Source organism: Phyllopteryx taeniolatus, chromosome 6 (assembly GCF_024500385.1).
Source record: "Phyllopteryx taeniolatus isolate TA_2022b chromosome 6, UOR_Ptae_1.2, whole genome shotgun sequence".
Lineage (NCBI taxonomy): Eukaryota > Metazoa > Chordata > Actinopteri > Syngnathiformes > Syngnathidae > Phyllopteryx > Phyllopteryx taeniolatus.
Window position 1 is genome coordinate 16,739,664 of NC_084507.1, and position 23,401 is coordinate 16,763,064.

General features: G+C 42.5%; 1 protein-coding gene across 9 annotated transcripts in view; it reads right to left on the bottom strand.

Annotated features, from left to right (window-relative positions):
• ddr1 (discoidin domain receptor tyrosine kinase 1) overlaps positions 1-23,401 on the bottom strand; it is an 82,636-nt gene continuing 59,235 nt past the window's right edge. For 5 of the 9 annotated variants that reach the window (XM_061776879.1, XM_061776878.1, XM_061776883.1 and 2 more), the window contains 12 exons: positions 17,035-17,278; positions 14,472-14,606; positions 12,607-12,669; positions 11,234-11,400; positions 10,376-10,577; positions 7,730-7,837; positions 5,473-5,774; positions 4,903-5,030; positions 3,470-3,667; positions 2,990-3,260; positions 1,951-2,100; positions 1-1,869 (listed from right to left, as the gene is read on the bottom strand). In XM_061776879.1, coding sequence (XP_061632863.1) covers positions 1,729-1,869; positions 1,951-2,100; positions 2,990-3,260; positions 3,470-3,667; positions 4,903-5,030; positions 5,473-5,774; positions 7,730-7,837; positions 10,376-10,577; positions 11,234-11,400; positions 12,607-12,669; positions 14,472-14,606; positions 17,035-17,278 — 2,109 coding nt within the window. In that variant the 3' untranslated portion in view covers positions 1-1,728. Of the gene's footprint in view, positions 1,870-1,950; positions 2,220-2,989; positions 3,261-3,469; positions 3,668-4,902; positions 5,031-5,472; positions 5,775-7,729; positions 7,838-10,375; positions 10,578-11,233; positions 11,401-12,606; positions 12,670-14,471; positions 14,607-17,034; positions 17,279-23,401 lie in introns of those variants that run through there. The other 4 variants (XM_061776880.1, XM_061776881.1, XM_061776882.1 and 1 more) reach the window with 4 other exon arrangements.

Genomic DNA, 23,401 nt, shown 5'->3' on the forward strand with positions numbered 1-23,401 from the left:
TTTCATTCGAAAAGGGGTTAACTTTATTGAAACATCTACAAAAATATACAGCACAATGGATGACAACGGCATCAAGGTAGCAAGCGTTTCTACAGAAATACAGGAAAATACAAGATTTGTATTTAAAATATGTACAAACTAAACAAAGCACGTATTATTAAAATACAGGTTTAGTTGAACTACAGTGTATCAAAAAGGACTCAAATGGCACAATTTGCGATCAGTAAACAACAATATGGAGCCACCATCTCAGGACTGATTAAACAGTACTGTACATTCCGTAACGCTTTCTACGCCGGTCAAAGACGGACTCTTATCGGACACTCCGAAATGGGCGAGCATTTTAAGCATCTGCGTGATGCGATGCAACTCATGTCACAGTATAACTCATAACTAATGGTTGGCTGGAAGGGAGGATCCAAAATGTCCTTTTTATGCAAAGTGGGAGGTGTTCAAGTCCACATTGGCAGGATCCTATCAATTAAATGTGTAGTAACTAGTTAAAGTGCAGGAGGCCGAGGAATTTTTACATGAAAAAGTGATGACTTTCCATTCTCGGGCCTGACTGGAATAGACATTTGTGCTTGGACAGAGCGTTTTGAGTTGAGGGGTCAAGTCATATTAATATCATGAACAACTACATCAGCAGCTTCTGGTTCCTCACACCAGAAGAGTCCATTTGGCAGGCCGAGGGTGGATGTTGGTGTACTGCAGAACATAGCCTGTCGTGTGGATATAGTTCACCAGTTCAAGGTGAGTTGAAGCCCGCACTGAAATTGAAACCAAGGCAGCTATGTGAACCACTACAACCATCCATTTTCATTGTTGTGTTGCGGCCTATCCCAGTTGACTTTGGGCAAGTGATTGCCATTATCTAAGAACTGAGGATGGGCGGACTGGTTGAAAGGCAGCTGTGTGAACCACTACACGTCCAATAACCATTTCCCAACAGCCAGTCCTGGTAAAGGTACACCCTTGACTGATAGGCGTAGAATTGAGCGCAAAGTAGCTATGTGAACCACTACACTAGCAATGGCCCTCAACCAGCTCAGGGTTGCAGAGTGAGCTGGAACTGATTTGCAGGGACTCAAGACCTAAGAAACTTTATGAACCACTACACTGACAATGGATCTTAGCTCTCAACATCCATCCACTCATCCTGTATCCCATTAACCACTACACTACCTTCTTGACTTTGGGCAAGAGCTGGGGGTCAGTCTGGATTGATTGCCATTGGTTGAGATTCTTTAGGTCAGGCCAGCTGCCTGAAAGGCAGCTATGTGAACCACTACACTATCAACATGCAACCACTTTCTATTCTGCGGATCCTGTTCAGGATTTCAAGGGGAGCTGGAGCTCATCCCAACTGCGAGAGGTGGACTGATCTTTATCCATGTGAACCACTACACTATCAGATGGTTCAGAGGGGCGGTAGCTATGAAATGTTGAGACACTAAATCCTTTAGAAGCTGCACCTTCTGCTTACCTCATTTCCTGTCCTTGTAAAAGAGAGAAGAAAAGGCGCCTACCACCACGACACTACACAATGTAGCTCAGCCTCATATCTACACTATGTCAAGCTAGCTTACTCTGCTTTTGGGGGTGTGTGAATAAACTGAACCAGCAGCGTCTTCATGAGCCACGTCCACCCAAAAAAGTACAAAAGATGTTTGTAGGGGAAAAAAAAGCCATGACAACAGAGGTGGCCCGTTGAAGCACCACGTGGCCTTACACCATGTTCATGGCGTCCTCGGTGAGGAAGGCGTGGATGTGGCCGAAGGAAGGGCGCAGCTTGCAGTCTCTGTTCCAGCAGCTCAACATGAGCTCGTAGAGACCCTGAGGACACACAGCGGGCTTGCCCAGATACACCTGGAGCGGTGGAAGCACGTGTGAGAGAGGGGTCGCCTTGAGGGCACTCAGTTTTCAAAATAGCGTGGGTGTGAGCGGTACCTGTCTGCCCTGGTCTCTGAAGAACTCTCCGGCGTTGTCGATGACTTGTTCATCCGTCAGATTGGAGTACGGCTGCTCCTGGCACACGCTCAGCATCTCCCACAGGGTCACGCCGAACGCCCATACGTCGCTGGCCGTGGTGAACTTACCCTGTTCGCACATGGCGCACGGATCAGTATGACGTCAATGACTTTGTCCGCACACGAGTGACGCGGCTCAAGTGTCACGCAGCGTGCGGGGGGGACGTGAGTGGTTGACGGCTAATTTTGCTGCAATTCAAAATTCGAATCACAGGTGAATGGCATCGCAACGTCGCACATGTAAAAAGCGATTAAAAAATCACATAAGCTTTCACAACAAAAATGATGTTTCCGGGTGTTAAACGAGATCCAGTCCGCGATATTTTTCATGGAAGTTTCATTTGCTTGGGTTGAATTGACCTGAAGGAACATCGATGTGCACACGGAAACAACAACAACACAAAATGAAATATATTCATTTATTCATCCATCTTCCGTACCGCTTATCCTCAGTTGGGTCGCGGGCGTGCTGGAGCCTATCCCAGGTATCTTCGGGCGGGAGGCGGGGTACACCCTGAACTGGTTGCCAGCCAATCGCAGGGCACATACAAACAAACAACCATTCGCACTCACATTTACATCTACGGAAAATTATGAGTCTCCGATTAACCTACCATGCATGTTTTTGGGGTGTGTTAGGAAAACGGAGTACGCGGAGAAAACCCACGCAGGCATGGCCGGGATTTGAAACCCGGTCCCCAGAACTGTGAGGCAGATGTGCTAACCAGTCGGTCACCATGCCGCACATCAAATATATCATCATGTTAATTTAATAATTTTTTTCTTTTTTTAGTTTCCCCATTAAATAAGGTCAAACCATCCAACATAATAAACAACCCTGCCCTGAAATACTGTATGTCACTCACTCAAGGGTAAAAAAAAAAAAATGAAGACACTTGGGCTAAGAATTAATGGTACTAACTGTCACATACAAATCTATCCAATAATACTCATCTGACCATGAGGATGCACTCCCAGGCCATCCAGCGTATGGGCAGCACAGCTCGGCCTTGGATCCTGTAGTAGTCTCCGGCGTACAGGTTCCTGCTCATGCCAAAGTCCGCGATCTTGATGTGGCGCTCTCCGCTGGGGTCGTCGGCATCGCTGTTGCCCCTCTCGCCGCCCACCAGGCAGTTGCGCGTGGCCAGGTCGCGGTGCACGAAGTTGAGCGAGGAGAGGAACTTCATTCCCGAGGCGATCTGGCTGGCCATGGAGATGAGAGCCGGGTAGCTGGTGGCAAAAGACGCTCAGGTGAGGACACAACGGACACCGCAACTCTGCTTTTTTTCTACTTTTTTTCCGTAAGGAAATTTGTGGGACAGCACGGTGGACGACGGGTTGGCACGTACGCCTCACCGTCGTGGGTTCAAGTCCAGGCAACGGCATTCATGTGTGGAGTTTGCATGTTCCGAGTGAGGATGGGTGGATATTTGTGGTACCTGATGGTGGGCGTGGTGTGTGAAGGCCCGCTCTTGTCCAGCAGCACGCGGTGGGACAGGTACTGGTTGAGGTCCCCGCATTCCATGTACTCCGTGACCATGCAGAGGGGGTCGCTGCTCACGCACACGCCCAGCAGACGGATGATGTTGGGGTCCTTCAGGCGGGACAGGATCTTCACCTCCTTCAAGAAGTCATTCCTAACGATACAAAAAGCATTGAAGAATACAATTAAAGACTGGAGGAGAACGTGGAACATCCTCGGACGAATACCATAAAAACAAATACAGGTTGCCTTATCTAAAACTAAAAAAAAAAAAAAGGTAGAATGGACTGCACTTATCTTGCGCTTTATCTACACCATCACAGTGACCAAAGCACACATTCATACGCCAATGGGCGACTGCTGCCATGCAAGGTGCTGCCAGGCCCACTGGGAGCAAAATAGGGTTCAGTGTCTTGCCCAAGGACACTTCGACACGCGGACAGTCAGAGCCGGGATTCGAACCGATGACCCTTTGGTCACTGCACGACCTGCTCTACCTACTGAGCCGAAGCCGCCCACTAAACACAGTAATTACACTAGAGGGCGCCGGAGGACCAACTTGAGCTGTCTATAACCAACTATATACAGTGACCTACACAATTATTATTAATTATGCACAATTATTACACAGGGGCGCCAAGAAGTACGAGTTTAATTTGTTTTGTGACCACGCTCCTAACTCAAAACATTTGTGTCAATTCATCTTTCCGCACTGAAAACAATCTTAAGGCACCACTGTACTAAATTATCTCCTTTTAATAGCACTTATATTTTTTTCTAAATCCCCAATGATTATATGCATCTCGGGGCACTCCGGTTTCCTCCCACATCCCAAAAGCATGCATGGTAGGTTAATTGAAGACTCTAAATTGCCCGTAAGTGCCAATGGTTGTTTATGTGTGCCCTGCGATTGGCTGGCACCCAGTTTAGGGTGTACCCCGCCTCCTGCCCGATGATAGGCTCCAGCGCTCCTGCGACCCTTGTGGGGATAAGCGGCTCAGATAATGGATTATATGCAACTAAAAGTGATGCTAAATTTACTTCCTTGCACAGTCCAGTAAAGAGAACAACAACAAAAATATATTCCAATATATTATTCCTTTATTAATGCAAATAATCTGTCAGTATGTACCCTTTCAATTTACATCTTTTTGTCAATAAATACGATTCAAACTACTACTTATAAAGAAGAGAAACCCAGACAGTGCTGGTACCAGACTAGTACCCTTGGATTTTTATTGTACCATTGCTTTAATGGTGCTAGGTTTTTTTTTTGTTGTCCCTCCCCTTTACACTTCCATGTCGCATATTGGGCCACTCGAGAAAAAAAAAAAATCCAAATTGTATCACTTGAAGCATGCAGTGAAAATGAGCCTAAAGGACACCAACCTGGCATTTTTGGAGGCGTCAGGCCGCAGTATCTTGACAGCCACCAGCAGAGGGCGACCTTTCCTCACGTTGAAGGGAAACTCCAGGCTGGGAAGGTCCTGAGGGTTTTCGATTTCACACAGGTGCACCTTTCACCAGAAAAATGGAGCCATTCATTAACCACCTTTGCTGCACCGTCATAAGGTGTGTTCGGAATCATTCACTCATTCCCTACTCACTGTCGACACAACGCGAATAATTCTTTTCACAGATTTTTGTTTGGAACCTATCCTCCCTTATTTGCAGGAAAACCCACAAACTATTTTTTAAGTGAGGGGAAAAGATTCATTTGGACAGGTGATCACCGTGTCTAACAGAAAGTAGTGCTTTGCCATCAATCTTGTGGCATCTAGCGGTAATTATAAACCTTTTGCTATTCTTGGCAGGGCCCGGTCCCTAACGATAAAGGATAAAACCTATACACACTACAGCACTAGTTAAATGCAAACTCACGACATCAAGCACTAATAGTGGATAGGAAGGGATTCCAAACACAGCCATAAACCCCCCACCCCCCACAGAATGTGTTACCTCTCCAAACTGCCCCTCCCCGAGTTTCTCCTTGAAGACGAGACACTGACGCGGCAATTCCGGCAAGGGGCTGGGGTCCGCCCCCGGGCTGGAAGAGGCCAGGGCGGGCACGGCGTACGTGTTGTTGCCGCTGACACCCTGCAGGCTCACGATGTCGGCCTCGGCGTAGTGCGGCACGCTGGGGGGCAGCGGAGGGGACACGGACGGCGACAGGGCCGGGTACGGCGGCGAGCCCGGGTAGGGCGGAGGCTCGTCCTGCGTCAGAGGGAATCCTTTCTCCGGGGAAGACTCCAAGCCGCACACTGGAAGAGGCGGACATTTAGGACGAAATGTAAAGAAACTGAGTACATCGGACATGTTTGCATTTGTTATACACAGAGACACAAGAACAAGATGATATTAATAAATGTTTGAGGAGAGGAAAAACGAGGAAAAAAAAAAAACAGTCATAGAAGCGAAACCAACTACCAAGATGAAAACTTAAGGGTTGGGAAAAGGACGGCAACACAGAGTGAATGTGAGTACGAATGCTTGTTTGTCCATGTGTGCCCTGGCAACCAGTTTTGAATGTACCCCGCCTCTTGCCCAAAGTCAGCTGGGATTGGCTCCAGCTCACCTGCGACCCCTGTAAGCACCTCGCCTCAGACGGACGGGGTCTCTTCTTATCCTCCAGGAACAGGTGCTGCCACTAGATGCCACTGTTTACCTTTACTGTAACTGATGTGGTTGATGCTATAGACACACTGTCATCTGTAACGCTGATGTTTACAGTGGATTTGGGGAAAAACTGTTGGACTTGGACTAAATCAGAATACATAATGTATTCATTAATCCTTATTTATGTGAGGAAGAAATTATACCCCAAAATACATATATATATTTTGATACGATATTTCAAAATTATAATAATCCCTCAAGCAAAATCCAGATCACACACTGCTTTAGATTTGTGTTGTACACCACACAGAGAAACACATCCAGATCTGAGGTATATAAAATGAACCCCTGCATATTTACGGCTTGGCATTTCTTGGAATTCATATTTTCACAGATTTTGGAAGGGGAACCAATCCTCCAATATTATGGTTTTTTTGTGTTCAAGCCAAAGCCATGATTAAGTCTGGGGAGGAGCTTAATTTCGTCAGGCCGTAGCCTTGTCTAAAAGTCCTGTAGGTCAGTGATTCTTAAACCTTTTACATCAATAACTACCCCAAAAAAATATTTACATTTCAGAGTACCACCATAACGACCAACATTAAAATACATCGGCGTACTAGGCCTAAGTGGTTATCAAAACAAGGCGGGTTTTATTCCTAAAAGATCAATTTAATAATTTTAAGCGACTTTAAAATTATAATTATGAATGTAAACGTTAACAATACGCTTTAATAAGAAAAGGAAAACCGGACTGAAATCATTCAAGTAAAATGTATTGCACACAAAAGTTAAATAAAATAATGAATGTTTGATAAATTAACTGTACTTAAATGAACTGTAGAGGTAGTAAGTTTACAAGTCACTGTAACCACATGCACCGTTCGAACATTTAATTCAGTGATTCTTTTGTGTACCACCAGAAGGAGCCCGTGTAGTATTATTGGTACTTATACCACACTGAGAATCAATTGCTAGGTAACCGTTTCCTTTTTTGAGTTACACAGGGATTTTCGCTCTTCGAATTGCAGGCAACACTTTCCAATATAACATTACGAATGAAATATTTTCAAACAATGCATATTCACAAATAAAGGCCTCCTCCTAATAAACACCATACCCATAATATAGGCTTTGGGCCTCTCAGTTGAGAAACTAAAGACCTCTGTCCACAATATGGGGAAATATAGTATTGAAATAGTGGATAGAAGGATGCAGACAATGCCGACTAGCAGTTTCACTATATCTACTGACAAAGCCAGCCCATAATACAAATCCTGCGAGACAAGTTACAGTATGGATTACGAGGATACTGAGAGCTTCCGGAGGAGAAGGCTCCGAAACGCATGACTCAGGATGAATGTGAAAATGTGTCTTATTGGAATAAACTCCAGTAACCCACCACACAAGGCAAGAGTTAAAGAAAAAGAAAAACAAAAAAGGAGTGAAGTCAGACGCATGCACGACGAGAGTAAGAGTGACTACGCTACACTGCAGCCAACCCTTACAGGGTTATGGAGCTTGAAGTAAGGGGAGACCAGACAGGGGGGGCTCCCGAGCCCACTTTTTTTGGCTGCGGTCGGCCCAGTCCGAGGTGTCTTACCATGGGGCACATTGAGACTCTTTTCCTGAGCCTGACAGGTGCTGGGCCTCGAGCCTTTCCTGTGATCTGACAGGAGCAGGTGATAGGCCGGGTTGTTTAACAGCAAGGCTGGGAGAGCACAAACACACAATACACACACACACAGACAGACGAAAACACACAAACACGAAATACACACAATACACACAAGACCACGTAGGGCACCGCATAAAGTAGACACAAAACAAAACAAAATAAGGTACTGTTAGCATGTGGTGATAGATAACTCAAGGAGGATGGGATGCAAGTGGAGCACAGCAAAGAACGAGCAACACAACAAGGCAGGTTAACACAAAACAACAACAACACAATCTGGTAAAATCGTGTTTTTGTGTTACAGGGGTTATTTCAAAGCATAAGCGCGACGCGGAGACGGAATGCCAACCTCCTGTGGTGCAGTACAACTACAAGCATGCCCTCTTTCTTTCCTCATTTTGCCTTCTCCTTTTCATTCTTTTTTTTCCCTCCCTCTGGAACAAAAGCTGCTTTGTTCCCCTCCGAGCAGTGCATCCTCACACAGGCACTCTTCCATGTGGATTTGGCTTGCTTGTGCACACAGTGGTGGAACACTTCACAGTAGAAGTAAAAAAAACAACTTTTCTTCATATGTTCTATGGGTAAAAGTATTGGGACACACCTCTTTATTAATTTTATCAAGACATTTTGTAAAAAGAAGGCACTTTTCTCTTTGCAGTGCACAAGAGCAAGTGCACTGGAATGCGTTTGGTGTGGAAGAACCTCATCAAATAGCTTAGCGATGAATGACCGGGTTGACTTCTTTATTTAAAAGGGGAAGTAAACCCACTTTTTTCTTTTTTGCAAGAATACATTGAATGTGCCACCACTAATCAAAACACAGTATCTTGGTTAATAGTGCGTTAGTGGAATAAACAGAATAATTCAATCTCCAGCAATCTCGGGGGGGCCGCCATTTTGGGCAATATCACCCTCTGCTGGCGACCAAAATTATCGACACACCTGCCCCCGTGATGGCTGTGTATGTCACATGATCAAACCCGAAAAACAGGTTAGCAGACTCCCTGTGTATGCTGCGGGTTGCTGACATGACAGTTTGAACAACATTTTAGCAAGTTCAGGTTCAAACTCTCATGTCAGCAACCCGCAGCATACACAGGGAGTCTGCTAACCTGTTTTTTGGGTTTAGTCACGTGACGTACACATACCCCAATCGCGGGGGGTAGCCGTGATGTTAATTTTCGGTTTGAATTTTTTCTGAGAAGAAGAGAATATATATATATATATATATATATATATATATCTGCCTCTCTGGCAGACTTTCTTCAACCGAAGAAAAACAACCAAACAGACACAGAAGGCGTTCCTGTTGAGGTGTCACACATTTGTAGGTTTCATTGTTATTGAACGGGACAAACAGTAAAACTAACACAAAATGAGAACACTCGCAAGGAGCTGCTGTATTTCACATCCAAATCACACCCATGTGCTTGCACGAAAATAACCGGTCAACCTGACTCTAGCTCCTGAAGTCACTGACCAGGCCACACCCCTTAAAGTCACACATCCAACACACACTACACGACAATATGTACTGTAACTATACTTTATCAAACCAGTTAATTTCTTTACATGCTCTTATATTATGTTTTATGATGGTTTTATACAATACAGTGCTATTTTCTTTATTAATAACGTAAAAAGAATAGTGGTGGTTTTTGGATGGCTGGAACGGATGAATAGCATTTTAATTCATTTCAACTGGGAAAGATTATTTGATATATGAGTAAACTGAGTTAGAAGCTTGGTCATTGAATGAATATTTTCCTATTTTTACTCGCGATAGGCATTATGGCCATGTGTCCCATTACTTTTGTCCTCACGGTTTCATATCTTTTCTACTGGCATTCCAAGCCAAGTGCGCAAAAGTTTGTGCACGCTTGAAGGCATCTGAACAGGACGAAAGGCTTCTTTGTACTCGCGCGGACGGCGACCGCGCTGACGTCACTGCGGATGTCCCGCGCGTGGTTCACCTCTATACTCGAGCACGCGCTCCGTTTTGAAAGTGTGCAGCAGTTTTCCTCCAGGTCGGGGGTGTCGCTACGGCTGGTATTGCCTCGGACACCACAGGGTGGAGTTTCCTCTGCATTTTTTTGGCCATTTCCGGTAGTCGATTTTACTTTCCTTTCAGTAACAAGGAACAAAGCAACAAAAACGGCGACCGCGACAGAACAAATGGACCTAGATGACCAGATGATACGTTTAATTATGCTGCAAAATCGATCGAGAAGGCGGCGACGTAGATTGTGTGTTGAACCAATGGGCACGCTGGTACGTCATCACAGCATGTGACTAAAACGGACCAATCACGAGAGATGATCTCTGCGGTGTTCGATGCGCAGCAAATCTTTTTGTCAGGTGCGCGGCAAGCTACGCAGCCGTGCTGCGCGGGGCAATTCGTCGGTCACGTGATGCAATGCGGGCGTTGTCGGCCACGCGACCGCAAGAGTATAAAGAGGCCTTAATTGCATGTCTCCATGCCATATTTGCGTGGTACAATAGAAAACAATTAACGTGTATTTAAGCATGTTGCGTTCAAGTGCCTCTCAGCAACGTGTTTATTGGACATACCCGTACTGTCCCGGTGATCTCGCGGGTGCAGCAAGGCGCTGGGCTCCTGGTACTCGCTTTCGCCCTCCCGCTCGGGTTCGTCGGGGAAGGTGTGTATGCGCTGGTAGCGGCTGGAGTAGCTGTGCGTGTTGTTGATGACCACGTTGTCCGAGGGCACTGAAAGATGCACGCGCAGTTCGTCGCTCGACAGGCCGCCCTGAGCCTGTGCAAACGCGATAAATTCCTTCAATTGGTGCTGCTATGTTATTTCAACCACCACACAAGAGATTTAACTCATATTTACAAAGATAATAAAATGTTCCCCCCTCCTGTAACTATTCACATTTTTTGGGGGGGGAACCAAACCTGAAAATATTATTTGCTGAAAAACTCACAGCAAAGCCCTGTCTAATATAAAAGTAGTGCTTTAGCGCCATCTTGCAGCATCTTGGTTCCAAGGAACTGTGTTGATGCAAGGGGAAGCGCTTTTACAAGATAGGCAAAAGCCCTGTCTAATACAAAGTAGTGCTTTGGCACCATCTATAGGCAATTCCAAAGCTTGTTAGGGTGTAGGTTAGTTTCGCTATTTGCAGCAGAGCTTGGTCCTTACTGTAATGTTTTTCTGGCTTCTGAAGGAGTATTAGAACTTCTTTCACACTGTCAAACCAGCTCTGTGCCATGATCCTGTTCTGTGTGAAAGGTAGTGATACAGAATCAGGGGACAAAGTCGACTACAATTTTGTCCTGTGTCACTGTACTGTACTTCCCGCGGGTCTGTGTGAGTGATACCGACACGGAATGGGGGGATGAAGTCATCCAGGCAATTCGTAATGTATTCATAATTTATCAGCGTTATTATGTTTGTGCTTTTAATCTCACCTTCCCCAGTAACTTCTTCCAGTACTGCCTCCACAGTATGACGGCGATAACGGCCAACAGCAGCAGGATGATGCCCACCAGGCAGCCAATCAGGATGGCCGTGTTGCTGCTGTCATCCTTGGCCACGGGAAGCCCCGCCCTCGGCGACACGGCGTTGAACTCGGGACCTGCGAAGGAGTAGGAGAGCGAGCGGGTGACCTCTACTTGAGATGTGTACAGTAACGCTTCGTACAGCGGGCACACACACAGACACGCAATACCCACACACACTTTATCAGCTAGTACATGATAAGGAGTGAGTGATGCATACCACACAGGCCTCTGCTTCGAGAAAAGAACGTGAGAAGTGTGCGGCGTCTTTTGTGCACAACAATGTAGCAAAGCCAGAGGTCATTTAATCCCCTCTCAAGGTCATATGAGGCATGCAGGTATGCGAGAACAAACACCGGTACCAAGAAAGACAAGACACCCTGTCTCCCCCACACATATATCAGTCTGTCGACACAATGTTGGTAATAAATCCCCAATCTAAGTTTTTGTTCCAACTTGTGAACAAGGGAGACCACTGAAACAACTTCTAGCTTAGTTTTGAGACTTGTTCAGCGTCCCAAAATCCCTAAAACATGCACTTTTTAAGACCAAAGGAAGCCATTTTGTGATTGTCCATGAACATGTTGTGTGTTAGTGTTTTTCCTGTATACACTGGAACCTCTAAAGTCGGACTTAAACTCTCATTTTCTGGAAAAATACACAGTCGCGGATGGACAATAGGGGGAATAGCTGAGGGCGACACTCCACCGCTCAGCTGAGTCACCTGAAGACAAAAAACTAATGAAAATGAAAAAGATGAGCAGGATAAATGGTATACTGTTAATGATGAGTAAAATTGTTTTGGTTATCTTTGTTGCCTCATTTTGTGACGCACATCCAGTTTGGGGTTTACTTAACTCTCATTAAACGTTGGACATGCACAGTACAGCCTCTTCAATACAAGAGATAGGAGCATGGTGGGGCACTGAATTTCAGCGCCCATGGAGCCAACATCACGTCCGGCTATTGCTAATTGACTAGTGGAACTGTTTTAAAAAAAAAAAAAAAAAAAAAAAGAACGATGAACTGCGATATCACGGGGGAACGCTATGTGCCCTGTGATTAACTGGTGACTCGTCGAATGTGTACCCTGCCTCTCAGCCAAAGTAGGCTCCGGCTCGGCCGTGACCCTAATGAGGACAAGCGCTATAGAAAATGGATGGTTTGTGTTCCGACTTTAGAGGTTCCACTGTACTAGTCATCTCCCTAATTAGAAGAAGGAGGTGGGGGGGGGGGGAAACAGGGGGCAGCGAGCCCCTGGGTTCATCCTCCCTTTGTCTCACCTGACAGCGTCCAATTAGCAGTGGTGCCCATCATGAAGGTGGAGCTGGCGGTGGGAGGAGGTGCTGGAAGATTAGGAGGAGGAGATGGATAAAGGAGGAGGGTGTGAATGAGTAGAGGCGGTGAAGGAGAAGGGCCAGAATGAGGGGGCCGAGGTCTGCCACAGTTGTGCAAACACGCTTGTATCGACTTGACGATTCCTTTTGCCAATAGTCCACCCTAGGGCCAAAACAGAGGCGCAACTTTGCCCCTTCTGTGCAGGGGTTTTCATTTCCACAATGCTGGGACCGAGGCTTTAAATTTAACACCAGACACTCAATTCTCTTGACATGTATTGAAACCAATTGCGTACTCGTAGGACTAATGCGGCACAAGTAGTGGAAAAAAAATGTCACTAATAAGACAGTCGTTTTAGTCGTGTGCTAAATTATCTTACTAGTAGGGAAGGCAATTAAAAATCCCAGTAATTTAAGTCCTAAGACGAGTTTGTCTCCCTGACGATTCCACTTATCGATCTCACTTATGTGGCAAAGGATAATGATAACAAAAATTATATATGACTAAGGATTATTTTAATAATCAATTAATCGTTTGATTATTTGTTTTTGAATCGATGACTGATAAAAAGGTAATTTCATCTCTATCAAAAATCAGGATATTGTTTCAAATTGACAGCGCAGAAAATCCATCCATCCATTTTCTGTACCGCTTATCTTCCCTAGGGTCACGGGCGTGCTGGAGCCTATCCCAGCTAACTGCAGGTGAGAGGTGGGGTACACCCTGAACTGGTCGCCAGCCAATCGTAGGGTAAATACATACAAACAACCATTCGCACTCACATTCTCACCTACAGGCAATTTAGAGTCTTCAATATACCTACCATGCATGTTTTTGGGATGTGGGAGGAAACCGGACTACCCGGAGGAAACCCACGCAGGCACGGGGAGAACATGCAAATTCAACACAGGGGGGCCGGGAATTGAACCCGGGTCCTCAGAACTGTGAGGCAGATGTGCTAACCAGTCGTTCACTGTGCCGCCAGTGCAGAAAATGCAAAAACAAATTGATTATGATTCAGTTACTGGTTTATGTTTTTCCATTTTTCTTTTTTTTTTTTTTTTAGTAAAAGCAGATGTTTACAAATGTCTTATTTTGATTAAACACAATCATTATAAAATAAAATAATCAAGATAATCAGTCTGCTTTCATGGAGGGGTACAGAAATTGGGAAATATTTACTGTTGAGAGGCTGAAATTCTGAGGATTTGGCCAATTTTAAGTTAAACAAGGTCTCTAAACGATTAATCGATTTTCAAAATAGTTGATTAATTTGATAATCCATTAGTTGTTGATAATCGATTGATTGTTACACCACTGATATCATATATCATTTGTATTATTTCATTCCTTCATCCAATGAGAATCGATAAGAGAATCGATTCAATAAGCGGGATTGATAAAGGAATCAGAATCACTTAATTCTTATCAATTCCTATCCCTTCTTACTAGTGAGGACAAAGAGTGTACTAGTATGGACCTTAAGCTGAATATCAAGGCTATCGAATACATGCTGTTACGGCTTTCCATAATATCCTGCTTATCTGAGTTCTGTTTAAAATGTTCTCTTCTGTTAAGGCCATCTTGCAGGGTCTCTGTGTAAAAGAGGCTTTAGTTCAAGTCCAAATCATCTCAGAGCTTGAAGATGGGGCTCCTGTTGGCACTGCACGACCGGAATTTGGTTACACTTATTGTGGTGGACACAAAGATAAAGACAGAGTGAGGGAAGAGGAGGAGTGAAGCATGATGGGTAATGACGAGCCGACAGGAGGAGAATGCTGCGAGCAGAAGCTTGACGAGCGGGACTTACCAAAAGCACCGGGAGAGGTGTTGGAAGCACCGTGGCTCGGGGCAGGAGAGGAGGAGGTGTGGTTGAGGGAAGGAGAGGCGCTGGTGGTGGGAGTCTTTGAACCATTCGGCTGAGTCACGTCCTTTTCAATAGCCTCTGGATGGAAGGAACAAGGAGGAGTGTTTTCAGAAAAAACACATTTCAACAGCCATCCATTTTCCAGCTTGAGCCAATGCCAGATGACTGGGCGAGAGGCAGGGCAGCCAATCGTAGGGCACATATAGACAAACAAGCATTCACACCTATTAGCAGCTTAGAGTCTCAAATGAACCTAACATACATGTTTGCTGATGTTTCGAAAACCCACAAAAGCACGGGGAGAAGATACAAATGCCACACAGGGAGGCCAGCGTCGAGATTCGAAGCCAGAACCTATCAAATGTGAGTCAGAGTGTTGGCAAGAGTCAAGTGAGAAAGAGTCAGAATAAACACAAAACAAGCAATGAAGTAGGATTGCAACGAACAATTACATTAATGATCGATTGATCAGTCAATGGATACATTGTATGGTTCTTTTTTTTCTGCCAAGTCCATATAGCGGTCAACTAATTATGATGCTAAAAATATATATTTTTAATTTATGTATTTTATATTTATTTTTCATTCATCACATTTGTTTTGTTTGAAAACAAGTTTTTTTACACTTGTGTGACAATAAATGATGAATAGGAAATCAAACTTGCATATAAAGGGGTCGGCCGGCTTAGTAAAAAGAGCACTGAAATTATTTTAAGATCAATTGCATTCACAAATTATTTTTACAGAGCAGATGCTAACGTACTTAGCATGTAGCTGTAGGTCATGACCGGCATGAACACCACTGACAACTGTGACTGCTGAAATGCTGAATGAAATCATGTGGAATGGTATTGAATCTTATTCCGTGAGAAAGAATGATGTTGAATAATATACAATAATATGGAATGATATTGAGTGGTTAAGGAATGAAGTTAATCTGAACAGTTTGAGTTAGAAAGGTTTGAATCGGTCAAGAAATGTGGAAGCAGAAGGGAATAATGTAGAATTCGTCTTAATGTGGGGAAAATGTGTCTATATTAAAGTGGGAAAATGTGAAATATGGGTGAAAAGTGTGGAATTTGTATAATGTAGGAATGTGGAAAATATTTTGTAGTTGGAATGTTTTGAATCAGTCAAGAAATGTTGGAGGAAGGAATAATGAGGAATGTCAATATGGGGAAAAATGTGGGGATTTGAATTTGGAAATATGTGGAATTTGGGGAATGTGGAAAATATTTTGTAGTTGTAAAGGTTTTAATCAGTCAAGAAATGTTGAAGCAGGAGGGATTAAGGTAGAATATGGTGGAATGTGGGAAAATGTGGGTATTTTAATGTGGGGGAAAAATGTGGAATTTGGGGCACGTGGGAATGTGATTTGAAGAATGAATCTCATATTTACAAAGATGGGAATGAATTGGAATTTTTGGGGTGTAAAATGTGGTATTGTGGGAAATGTGGGTAATATTTCAATGAGTAAAACACAAGCACCCCTTGCGTGAATTTTTTGAATGTGTTGAAGTTGGAATGATGTGTGTAAATCGTATGAAAAATGTGGAAGTAGTTAACAGACAAAAAAAAGGCAGAATAATGATGATGATAAAGAATTTTGGTGTAGAATAACTGTTTCAGCATTCACACAATTACCAACACAGCACAAATTCTGTGTCAAAGCGTGAGTAGTTTGACATGATTTAGTTTTACTGTATTAAGTTGTAGCACACAGTGGACTATGTTTTTACTGTCCCTTGTGCGTCAAAAGGTGAGCAATTTTACTTTTAGTTTTACTTAATTACCTTCGCTTTATAGTTGGCTGTGAAAATGGAACTGTAGCCATTGCCTGTACAGTCAATAAAGGTTTTGTGAGGTGACAGAGTCTGGAACACATGAATTCACTTTACATTATTTCCTATGGGGCAATTGTTTTGAAATTAGAACAACTTGGACGTCAACCTGAGTTGCTGGTAAAATGAAGTCAGTCCAAAGTGTGAATATTTTTAAGTCCAGGTTAAAAACTTTTTTTCTCATGCTTATGATTGAGCATTTTATAGCATTTCCACTTTTAAATAATCTTTTTTTGCACTGTACACTTTTTCTTTTTTTCCTTGGTTTTTAAATGCTTTTCAGTTGTTTGAATTTTTCTCTTCATTTTAAATTATTTTCATCATTTAAGCACATTGAGTTACCTTGTGTATGAAATGCGCTGTATAAATACATTTGCTTTGCTTCACAAATACAAGAAGTACTGTTGTAGGCATAGTAGTGGTAGTGTAGTAGCAGCAGCAGTAATAGTAGGAGTAGTAAAAGTTGCAGTAGTAGTAATAGTATAAGTAAAAGTCCTGTAGTTGTTTTAGCAGTGGTAATGTAGTAGTAGCAGCAGCAGTAAAAGTAATAATAGTCATAGAATTCATAGGAGAAAAGGTAGAAAGAGCAGTTGGATAAACAGGAGTAGTATAAGTAGCGGAAGTACTATAGCAGTAGTAGTGGTGGTGATGGATGCTGTTGTTACCTGAGAGAAAGGATATCTCGCTGAGGAGCAGCCATCTGTCGGCGAAAGAGAAGTTGCAGCGCAGGATGAGAGCGGCGCGTCCGTCCAGGGGCAGGGAGATTGTCCGAGAAGATGGGTCCTTCAGGTCGTCCAGGGGCACGCGCAGTGCCAGGGCCGACCACGGCTGCAACAGGCCAGGCTTGAACGTGCACTCCACCTTGTTGAACACCCGCACGCCCTGAGTGTGACGGTTGTTGCTGTGCACCTGGAGGGAGGGGGGGGGGGGCGGTGAAAAAGAGAGAGAGAATGTGATCATCGAGTTCCTTCCTGGGGCCCGCGACTCGGAAAGCTAATTGGTTAATGTGGGCCAGCTCGACAGCCACAGATACAGTTAGGCGACAAAATATCCCGCACGGTCTCATCATGGGCTGCCTGAATTGTTTGTGAAAGATGTGGGACGCGGAGCCACTGCAGATGAACACGACAAAAACGGTGCAGAGTGGAGAGAGGTGAGCGAGAATGACAAACGAGTGACTCGGCAAACTTCAAGGAGAGTTGGCGTCAAAAGATGAACTTTTTCTTTGGCTTTTACTGGCTTCTTGACATTGAAGCAGCCTAAACAAATACTTGAACTACCACATCTCTTATTCAAGCTACATTGTCTTATTTATTTTATGTGACATTACACACAGGTGTCAAAAGTATTCACACTTGGTACTAAAGATTATTATTATTTTTTTTTAAATCAAACTTTATTAATTAACGTAAGGCAATTGTGAAAGGTAAAAAATACTGTGGTAAAAGTTGAAGTACTGATTCAACTCCAGTACATAAGTAACAGTTTAAAAAAAAAAGTACAGACTAAAGTTATTTTTTTTAAACTGTCAATAATATATAAACCCCATTTTGACTAATTCACATCAGGAAATGAATATGCCCTGCTTGACAATTTACACTTAACATTTAATTCTCATTGGTGGTCATAGTTAAGTGCTTTTTATTTTTATTTTATTTATTTATTTATTTATTTTTTACATATTAATATTACAGCAGTTAACTTATTTTACACTTGTACATCCATTATTTTCCTCTGGTAAACAGCTTTAAAGTGTTTGTGTAGATTACCCTGTAGTACTAAACAATCTCTTTTAGTCGTCACTTTTAATTAAATATAAGTCTTTGATTGATTGTTTTCAAATGCAGAATGAAATTTCCCCTTCATAGGATAAATAAAGGAATTATTGTCAATATCACCATAAGGTGCCTTGGGGTCTTCCCCATTTCACCCAAAGAAAGAAAAAAAAGATTTTCCATTGCATGTTGGTCAAGCACCCACACTGTTTTAATATATATTAACTGCAAGGAGACACATGCAAACAGCAAAATATCTGAGCTTACAGACTTGGTGGACATTTATGGCTAACTGTTGGCACATCCTGAGTAAGCCGTTCACTTTTGAATGTATTTTGAATTTTCCAAACATTTTTATACGAATTGATATTTCACAATAGCAGAGTGGACATGTTAAGCTTGACAACATCCAACTACACATGATGAAAGTGACAATGTTGTAAATATTTACTCTGCAACCAGCCACTGTTTCATCCTTTATTGAAGAAAGACTAAATGATGGTCATAAATGTGACTGAAAACGTCAGACGAGTTCTTAAAGGGGGGGCAGGTCCTCCTTGACAGGGTGGACAGCAATTTCTGGGACATGTAAAAAATGCTCAATATGAAAGAGGCGGCACGGTGGACAAGTGGTTAGCTCATCCGCCTCACAGTTCTGAGGACTAGGGTATACAAATCCTGGCCCCGCCTGTGTGGAGTTTGCATGTTTCTCCCCGTGCCTGGGTGGGTTTTCTCCAGGCACACTGTTTCCTCCCACATCCCAAAAACATGCATGGTAGGTTAATTGAAGACTCTAAATTGCCCATAGGTATGAATGTGAGGGCAAATGGTTGTTTGTTTATATGTGCCCTACGATTGGCTGGCAACCAGTTCAGGGTGTACCCCGCCTCCTGCCCACAGTTTGCTGCGATAGGCTCCAGCATGCCTGCGACCCTAGTGAGGATAAGCGGTACAGAAAATGGCTGGATGGATGGATGATTATGAAAGTAGAATAGAAATGATCAAAATGACTTCTGTACATAACATTTTGCGGACAATAAACACATGTAAACAAATACATTTAGCATCATTTAACCACTTATTACACAACTGGAGTTGTGGAGAGCAGTGTTTTGGACATGCCAAAATCACATACAGTATAGCGAATAAAAAAAATGATAATAATAATACAAAAAAATGGAGGAAACATTTTAAGAGCTGTGTCATTGGACTGGTATGTGTGCAAATGTTTGGCCACTTGTAATAGGACCTCAAAGTTCCCTTCTTCTGCAAAATGATTCTAATTAGGAAACCAAAGACACATGATATTGATTTTCATCCATTGATATTTACAATTGTAACGCAGTTAATTTTACTTCTTTTTTTAACTTCATTACAGTTAAGAGAGTGTTTAAAGAGTGTTTTAATACCACTTATAAAAAATATTTTTACACTTGTAGGTAGTGTTAAGATTTTAATGGTGACAGTTGGACCCCAATAAAGATTATTTAATTTCCATTCTTTGCGATGGAAACATTTTTCGTGTTGCGTTAAAGTTCCTCTTTACTGATAACATACGATGTGACTTTGACGCTGCAGTCAGAATCAAAAGAGGAAATGAGTCAGAGGGGTCAAAAGTGTCCATCTTAGCGACACAAATGTAACAGATGACGATATACAGGTGGCGGAGGTGGCGGGTTGTTAACCTCGCACTTAATTCTGAGCCTGTCACCTCTAACTGGATCCACATGTGAAGCAAACAGCTGCACCACATGTTGAGCTGCCTACAAGTCATTCTTTGCGTGTGTGTGTGTGTGTGTTAGCCAAGGTCACACTGGCTGCTTTCAATAAAAGCCCAAAGGACAGAACTAGAGATTCATGAACCCCGCTCCCCCCGAGGGGAAAAAAGCAATACATTGTGTTTAAGGAAGCACAGGTTAACACACACATAAGGTCAGACTGTGCCGTGTGCAAGTAATCTGGTGCATGTTAAGTAACTTCACTAGAATCAAGCTCACATTCCCACTCTTGACAAATCCACAGTGTCAAGTCAGCTGAGGTTAGTGTTGGGAAACCCCCCAGGGACAATCCAGGAAATAGCCTGATCTTAAAAAAAAACATTGGGAGTAAAACACTGTGGGAGGGTTAGAAGAAAAAGAGGTGGTGCTCTGTCAAAAACAATGCACAAGTTGAGGATTTATTACAATAACATGGGTGGGCATGGGTAAATGCGGACCATAATGGGACAATAATAAAAACACAGATCTTGTCAGCAGAAACCATCTTATTATAACAGGACAGGACACTCTGCCTCGTAGAGGTTTAGTACGATTTGGTCCCAAAAAAAGAATGCATTGTTATACTGTATATTTCAGGGGGGGAGTTTAAAAGCTTTTTCATTTTAAATGACAGTTCTGAAAACAACACATTTCTACAAACAGTGGCTGAGGACATTTTATGGTAAGCACACAACTATAGATGGTGTCTATTAAGGAGGAGGCCTTTATTTTGTTAGCCCAACAGCATATATCATTTTTAAGTCACTTTCGATTAGATTATTGGATCACACCACACACAGTACCATCAAAACTTTTAAAGGTTTGAGTTTTCGTCTTCATGTGTGGGGTCTGTAACAGAAACAATATTTCAAGATTTACAAAAATCCTTGTGTGTGTGCCAGGCCTAAGATTTTAGGCTAATGGTTTTTGTAAAAAAGTACTAGGGTTTCAAATGGGTAGAAATTTTCCAGCAAATTTACGAAAAGTTTACACTAACCTTTCATGGGAATTTAAACTCTGAAATCAGGGAAATATTCCAAATTTTAAACTTTTTATTAATGAGAATTTATGGGCATTAACTTGGAAATTTAATGGAAGGGTATCAGATTCAACCATAAATAAAAACATTTTTTGCCATAAGCAGACATCTGTGGATACACTCTCCTTGCCCAAGCGCGAGGGCATTCTTAATTGCTCTTCTTTTTCACATCACTCAAGCATTGGTGAATCTAAAGTTCACTCGCAACTCAAATTGTGGCTCGCAAAACAGAGCAGCAGCAAAAAAAAAAAGAAAAAAGGAACAAGCTCTCGCAAAGGTCTAAGAGCCATGCATGATGCAAGAAAAGAAAACAGCAGCAATGAACATGAATCTGCACACAAATGTACCTTCATGGCTGACCAGTTCCTTCTATACGGCAGCATTACAGTGATCCATTTTTCACAAAAGAGGTTTATTAGAAGACAAACCAATAGCATCGATCTGTGAAAAAATATGAAATTGACCATATTTGGACATACGGGGTTGCTTTCTGCTTGATGTATGATGTCCTACTCATTTCTGATGCCCGTAGAGACACTACATTGTATTATAAAAGTATATTTTAGAGGTTGCACTGATCACATGACCTGCAGGAGTATGTGCAGAGCTTCATTAGAGCCATGAATAAAGCATTAGTTAGCCTCAAACTCCCATTAGCCCGCCGTCGTGCTTGGCTTAACGTAATGAGGTTATTCATTTACCAGATCAAAGCCTTAATTTAAATTTAAAAAGTGATTTTTATCAGCTTCCTTATCTGTGTTCAACACATGGCAATAGTTTTAGGAGTGCTTAGCAACAATAATTCATATTTATAGAAGTTTTAAAAAGCATTTTATTCATGAGTACACTTGATTTGTGCATCAAGTTGCTCCAGAATTCAATTTAGGTAATCTGGGCCAAAGTGGAAATGAGCTGGTGGCGGTACAAAGAACATCTGGAGACAAATCATCATTTGGGGGGCACTTGCGCCCCGAGTGGGGATGCAAGTGAATGCAGACAGGAAATTGAAAGGGGAGCGATGTGATTGCCGAGGTACCGAACGTGTTTTTCAGCACGTGTTTAGTGCTCAAAAATATGTGTCGGGAAACAGACAAAAAAGTTCCAGTGGGATTGCAAAAATCTGACTCAACTGAAGAAAAAAAGGATTTAAAATGTAATTTCTGACATTTTGGTTGGTGGATGCCTCAGAATCCAAAGAAGATATTTTCGGAAAAAGAGTTTCACTAAGCATTCCCCCCTGCGTGTGTGTATGAGAATGGTGGCAAACTGAATTCCCTCTGAAGAGGGACGATTCAAGGATTCTACTTCCTTTTCTCTCTCAAAACAATGCCAGCTCAATACTCGCTTGCAACTTTGCTGCATTCCATAAAACGGGAACATTTCTTACCTACAACACACGGGAAGGTGCAAAAATAAACAAAATAGCTGCACCCATCATAAATGTAAAGCATCCATTAAAAGATACTTAACAGGCTATCTATAATGTCACTATGATCAAATTTAAGACCCGTCATTCACTAAATGTTTGGCAATATGGGCACAATATGAATATTTTAAGAAATGCTGCCATAGTATGATAAGTATGACATTTTTAGTGATAACAGAGTACAGGTAGCATTATTAATATATTATGGAAAAAATTGCTTTTTTTTAATGGCTTTTATACAATTCGATGAGTCTTAAAAAAAAAAAAAAAAAATCAACTCAGTAAATCTTCTGTGAGCTGCTTATTTCTGAAACTGTGAGCGAGCCATTCTGAAGTTTGCCGCAAATACACAGTACCGCCCCCACCGCGATGTGTCTGCTGCACGTGCCACAGATCCGCTACAACAGTGGTTCTCAAACTTCTTAAGCCGATTACCACCTCGAAAAATACTTGGCTCACAAAGTACCACCATAATGACCAAAATTAAAATACAGTGAAGTAGTATGCAAAAACAAGGCAGTGGTTTTATTCGTAAAATATATATTTAATATTTTTGGCAGCCACTTTAGCATTATGTACAGTTTAAAAATATCACTGTGCTTAAATATAGGAAAGTTAAAATCTGTAATTAAATGATTTAATTAAAATTGATTGCACATAGAAGTTAAATAAAATTTATACCTCAATAAATGTTTGAAAATCTTTTTTCTAAATGACAAAAATGTGTGGGTTGCGTCAGGGAAGGCATCCGGCATAAAAACTGTGCCGAACAAATCATTCGAGCAACTCACTGTAGCAACACCTGACAAGGGAAAACCAAAAGTCACGTCGTCGTCTTCTATTAAATTCAAATGTAAAAGTTAAATACACTTGTACTATACTTAACAAATGTACTGCACTGGATTAAAAACAACCTAACATTATGCAGTTTCAGCATTTAATTCAGTAAGTCTTTCCCATAACATGAGAGGGAGCCCGAGTACCACTCGTGGGAGAATCTCTGCACTACACTAATTGCTGTATGAATGCTGAAAG